General features: G+C 39.2%; 1 protein-coding gene across 1 annotated transcript in view; it reads left to right on the forward strand.

The window, feature by feature from the left end:
- Positions 1-3923, forward strand: part of GRXCR1 (glutaredoxin and cysteine rich domain containing 1) — a 42791-nt gene extending 38868 nt beyond the window's left edge. The window contains exons 4-5 of the mRNA XM_075499196.1: positions 436-501; positions 3744-3923. Coding sequence (XP_075355311.1) covers positions 436-501; positions 3744-3923 — 246 coding nt within the window. The remainder of the gene's footprint in view (positions 1-435; positions 502-3743) is intronic.
- The last annotated feature ends 2077 nt before the right edge of the window (positions 3924-6000 follow it).

Raw genomic sequence — 6000 nt, forward strand, 5'->3', positions numbered from 1 at the left:
AATGCTCAGCTGCCAGAATATTTGAAATACAATTTCCTCCTCTCATTTTGCTGCATTCTCTGATGTGTTGTATATTTATATAATTTTAATTTTTGACACGGTAACTAGACATATTTTTTATTCAGTCAGGAAGCATACCCTGTAAAATAAAGTGAACACAATTCTTTTCTTGGAAAAGAATTTCCAAGCTGTGTCACCTTTTACAAAAAGGCAATGCGATATAACGCCTGGTAACCAACCGCAGGCACTTCTATCAGAACTGCAGTCAGATTCTCCTCTCCTTCCAACTTTCCTAAGGTTGACCTAATTACAAAATACTTAATGTGAGTCAAATTTGTCCTCAGCCTGTTTAAATTTTCAAGACCACATCTTCTGATCATCTCTGTTTTTTCATGCTAAACTGGCTGACCTTTTTCTTCTTCTTCTTACTAATAGGGTGCTGAGAAAATTTTGCTAATGAATGAATCTGGGGAACTGCAGGATCTCTTAACCAAAATTGAGGTAATTGTATTTCTGCAAATAAATATAAGGAACGTACATTGACTATTTGTAATTCAGAAGATTTTGTTTTTACCCGTTCCTTTTCTTCTGTCATAAACTGATGATCCCAAATGTTTTTTTTTTTGTTTGTTTTTCTCTTTGAATGAATGATATCATAGTATCACAGCCCATTAAGTTTGAGAAGACGTGAATGGCGATAACATTAAACCAAAATGTCCATCTCTATTTTCTCTTGGTTTTGCCACAGCAGGAAACACAAGTCATTTTCCCTTTCCCATAACTTTTGACATCATCTTTGGTATTTAACCTTCACCATGCCCTGGAGGAGTCAGGCCTCTTGTGTGGACGCTGCACCACTTCTCTGTGTGCTGCAGTGAACGTGTTGGGAACCTGCACATCTGCATTCCGGCTAGACCTACAGCTGGACATTTACAAAATCTGGGCAAATGCTGGAAGTTTCCAATTACACCGGTTGGCACAAAGTTCAAGTTACAGGTTATCATACCTTTCTCCAGCTCTTAGTTTGCCTTGTCCATTGAAGGTCTCTGGGGCAAGTTTGCCTTTTATTGTGAACAGTTGATGCACGCTCCCTGAGGACACCTGAAGTGTGGGTCTGCTCCCACACCTTTGCTGTAAGCTAGGATCTCTACTGGTCATCACTTTTCTGCTGGTCTTGTGCTATTGGCTGCTCAAGGCTTTTTCTATTTTCCTTTGGATAGCCTGCAACAAAGAACATTTTGGGGAGACGTGTGTCATAATGTCTGGGTTATATGGATAGCTGTGTCCTTAGAAAAGGAATGTATAGCTATTAATTTTCTTGTGATTTTGAAATCACCCCTAACCAAATTAAGATAACACATAAACTTCAGAAGTATGTAACATCAACATTAAAAATAGATAACGAGGATAAGATATGTGTAAAAGACACTGATGAAAGAGCAAAAGAAAGCTACCTCTAGTTGATTTAGCCCCAAGGTTTTTCTTTCCCTGCATTTAGCCAAACTACAACATATGTTTTCCTAATATGCTTTCAGTAACTCTTTGTATACCATACATCTTTGACTTTATCACAGAATGAGTATCTCTGTCTGTGAAGCATGTTGGTTTCTTACAGCCGGTCTCCTTCCTGAACTCCTCCAAAAGTTCCAGTCAGGCTGAGCCCAAGGGCTGTTCACCTCTGTCTTATTCAGGAGGTAGATTTAACACTATTGAGTAAATTGTGAACTGCCTCATGCCTTTGCGGAGCAAGTGGTACCTTCTGCATTTTTCTGGCCTGTTCTTAACTCAGCAAAACATTCCTTGCCTCATGACTCAATGAATGTGTTTCTGTATAAAATGCAGATGAACCTGCTGGCCATATTGAACCATATTGAATAGCTAACCAGAAACTATTAAACAAATATATACATAGGATTAAAGCATGCAGCGTTCTTGTTGTCTAACTAGAAAGGTTAGCTAATACACCTCCTTAACATTTTTCATTACTTTGGAATGAAATGTCCCCAGATCTTGCTTTGGAGGGTCCTATAACGTTATTACCTAGCCCAATGTGCGTCCTAATCTTGGGACAGAAAATACATCTAAAAGACAAACAATGCCAGACTACAGCGTACTATGATGACTGCTTACTGAATACAAACACTGCTTCAAACACATTGTTGCCTGTTTTGTTTTTTTTTTAATTGCAAAAATGGCTTCGCTACAATTGCAAGGGGCAGTCAGGTTTCTTCATTACTGAAGATGCAGGAAGTGGTTACACAAAATGTCATCTGTTCAAGAAAGAAACGGCCGTTGTTCAAGGAACTGAGCTAAAGCAATTTTCCATTTGTTTTTTGTTAGTTCTCTTAACTACATGAAAAAGTAGTTATTTAGAAGCCCAACAAGCAACAAGGAATGTAAAAATTAAAAATATTATTCTCTTAAAATTTTGAGATTATTTGCAATAATTTCCAATGAAGTAAACTGCCATCATAAATTATGAAAGATGTGGGCACTCCTGAGTTGAAAACAATGCTAATTTTACATTAAATACTTCCAAACATTGTCCCTGGAGAAGTTAATAGTAATAGCATTTGTTTGCCTGGTGAAGAAGAATAGCAAGTTTATGAGCTACAGGACAAAAAGTGCCTTTTTTGCATGTTCATCTGAGTTGTCAATAGATGAATGCTATTATTAATGGGTTTGCAGAAATCTCTTCAGTTTTCTCGATGAAGTTACAAGAAGGACTATGTTATCTGTGCATATGTTAGTATACTCTGGTAATAATTTGTGATTTTTTAGTGGTGCGTAATTCCTCAGACTAACACTAGCAGAAATTGTATGGATTACTGTTCTTCCTTTGTAAATAAATCTGTAAAGTCTTTACTCAACAGTGCAATGTTAAAGCCACATATCTGTGCTGTGGTAAGTACCCAACGTGGTGCACCTTTCATTTCTCTGACATAGAACTTTAAGGCAATCATTAAACAAACTAGCAACATTTTCAGCAAGAGAAACTTAAAAATGTCTTTGAAATCTCTTCCTGTGTTCTCTATTGTCTTTAATAAAAAAAAATAGAGTAAAATTATTGTTTCACTCAGTAATTAGGGCAGTTGAGGGAGCCCAAGCCTTGCTTGCAGCAATTTTCTCCAGGTATAACTTTTGAATATTGATGATCTTTCTCTTTTACACTTAAAGCTTTGGCATTCTACATCCTTAAATTTGAATACACCACTTATTTCCGCAAGCACTGCTTGTCAGAAGCTATGAATTGCTTTTTGATATGATCAGCTCTAACTGTAATAGGAACAACATGTTCAGCATGAGCATGCAAATGCTAAAAGTCATAATATGTTAATATAGAGCTTAGGAAATATAACGCCAACATAAACTGCCTGGAGTTTAGATTCAATCAATTGCAATACCTCCTAGAATTGATCTAGACCTAAAGCTACATCAGAGTAATGTATGCAAGCTATCCTTTAACTAGCTATTTTGGGAAGTATAAACACAAGCTACTAAGATATAACATGACTGATGAACCCGCAGTGAGCCTCTCTGACCATTGCATGTGGATCTGACCAGAGGAAAAGGCAGACGTACTGGTCTTCCATGGTGGTACACCTTGGGGTGGGGTGGTGGGTATTGCTCAAGATGGGAACCAGAGTGTGTATTTTCAGCTGTCCTGGAGCCCTCACTGTCCTAGAGCTTACGGTGGTTGATGAGGTAACAGTTTTGTCTTTCTCACTTTCTTCTTTGAGCAGAGAGTCCAGCATCCTCACGAGTGCCCCTCTTGCGGGGGCTTTGGTTTCCTGCCGTGCTCAGCGTGCCATGGGAGCAAGATGTCTGTGTTTCGGAACTGCTTTACGGACTCTTTCAAGGCCCTGAAATGTACTGCTTGCAATGAGAATGGGCTACAGCGCTGCAGGAGCTGCGCAGGCTAAGAATGGCATCTCCACATGCACAAACTGATTTTATGGTACTCCACCAGTTTGTAATATGATTTTTTTAAAATTAACCTGTTTATCCAATTCAGTCAATAAAAATCCATTTGTAGTATACTTCTGCTGGTTTGATCGTTGGAGCTGAGGTCACTTAGCTCTTAAACTTAGGTCACTGACTGTAACATGAACTGTGAAATACATTTTTTACATTCTTTACAGAGAGATTTGTAGTCTGCAAAACTTATCGTATTATCAGCCCTTTGGATGTGAAGTCTTCCCTTTTTCTATGGGGGATCATCAGCATTAGTATGTGTTTCTGGTCACAGAGTTCTGAGTCACGCCCCCAAGATTATGGCAGAATGAAACTTAACCTTCAGATTGTTGAGTAGCTGCAGTTTAAAAAAATCAGTGAGAATAAAGATTTTGTGATGTGGACTAGCCCAAGGCCATTCCACTTAGCACTTCCCTGAAAAGTCGCTATGGCCAAATTCTGGCCTGAATTCTAAGTCACAACAGAGGAACAGAAACATTTCTTAAAAGTCCCATGAGTCAGCTTTCTCTTTTAGTACTGCTTCATGTTCGGTACTAAATTAATGTTGTTAAACAAAGTTACATAAACATTTATCATCATAGATGTTGATAATCATTGTCTTACTATCTCAGAGCTTGATGATCCTCCATATCACAGCAGATCCCACAGTGATCAAGTGAGAACACCAGATAACTTTATAAATTACATAGAAAGCCATTGTGGATGAGATTTCTGCATTTTCAGCTTAGTAACTGTTATGGTTCAAGAGCTACCCTGGTGCGAATGCTTGAGGGCCACTGGTCTGTGCCCAGACAACCCAGGCACTGTGTATACCTTTGTTATTTTTGGTGTGTTTCCCCAACATAAGCTCAAGAGAATTAGTCACTGGTTAGTCTGAATGGACTGTGGGCTATGGATATATTCCCTTTGGATATATTCCAGTTTGAAAATGCATTAGCATTCATGCACTTCCGCAGAGTACTTTTGAACAGGGTGCTTCAGTGGGCCACCTTCTTCTGCTTACATTGACGTTGCACATCTTCCTCCTGTTGCTGCTGTCAGTCTGTACTAGCACAAGCAGTACAGAGGTTTAGCAGCTTGTTGAAATTGGCATTGGCTAGAAAAGGCTTCCATGGTAGGTATTTCATCCTGCTCAAACTGCTTTAACAAATGTTAAGCCATGGCACTTTTTGCTTGTTGCCTCATTCCTTGTAAAGCTGTGCTGGCTGGGGTTTGGGTAAGTGCAGCTGGCTTTACTAGTGGCTGCTTACTCTGGTGGGGGACCCCATTTCCCTTCCCTTTTCCCATACAACCTTGCTTAATTTGTCTGTGATGGGAAACTCAGCTTTCCTTTCAGTGTTTTGGGCACAGCACAACTGTGGTATAAAGCAGGATAGCTACAGCTGCACAAAGCTGTACAGCTGCACAGCTGCACAAAGCTACAGCTGCAAAAAAGCCCTTTCTGATAACATCGGTGCTTCCTGATGCCTTATTTCCCTCACCTGAGTCAACAGAAAACAACCTTTCCTCCCCCTCCATTCCACTTGCTATATCTAGAGGTGGTAGCTGGTGCTGAAGAGTTGGACAAGTTGGGCTTACTTATCTTTTTGAACATTTGAATCTAAAGGACTTATGCATATTCTATGAGCTATTGAATGTGCAGGCTTGAATGTGCTTGTAAGATCCTACTGCTCCTACAGCTTCTACAGTGAGGCTCAGAGGGAGCGTCTGGATCTTCTGCATAACATGAGAGAGATTAAATTTTCTACAGAGGCCATCCACAATGCTTAGCAGTACCCCAGCTATAAAATTATGAATTGCAGATGTGCTTAACTTATTACTGCATGGGTAAGAAAAAAATAAAGAAAATACAGTTCCGTTCCTTTATTTAATACCATCATGTAACCTCCATTTCTGGCTAATATGGCAGTCTAGACTGGTGTGATAGGGAACGAAATATAGCATAAAGCAGAATACTGATGCTTAGAATGCCATAATTTCTGATGCATGAAAACTTACTTTTTTTAGTTGTTAACATGCTATGGA

Source organism: Mycteria americana, chromosome 4 (assembly GCF_035582795.1).
Source record: "Mycteria americana isolate JAX WOST 10 ecotype Jacksonville Zoo and Gardens chromosome 4, USCA_MyAme_1.0, whole genome shotgun sequence".
Taxonomy (NCBI): domain Eukaryota; kingdom Metazoa; phylum Chordata; class Aves; order Ciconiiformes; family Ciconiidae; genus Mycteria; species Mycteria americana.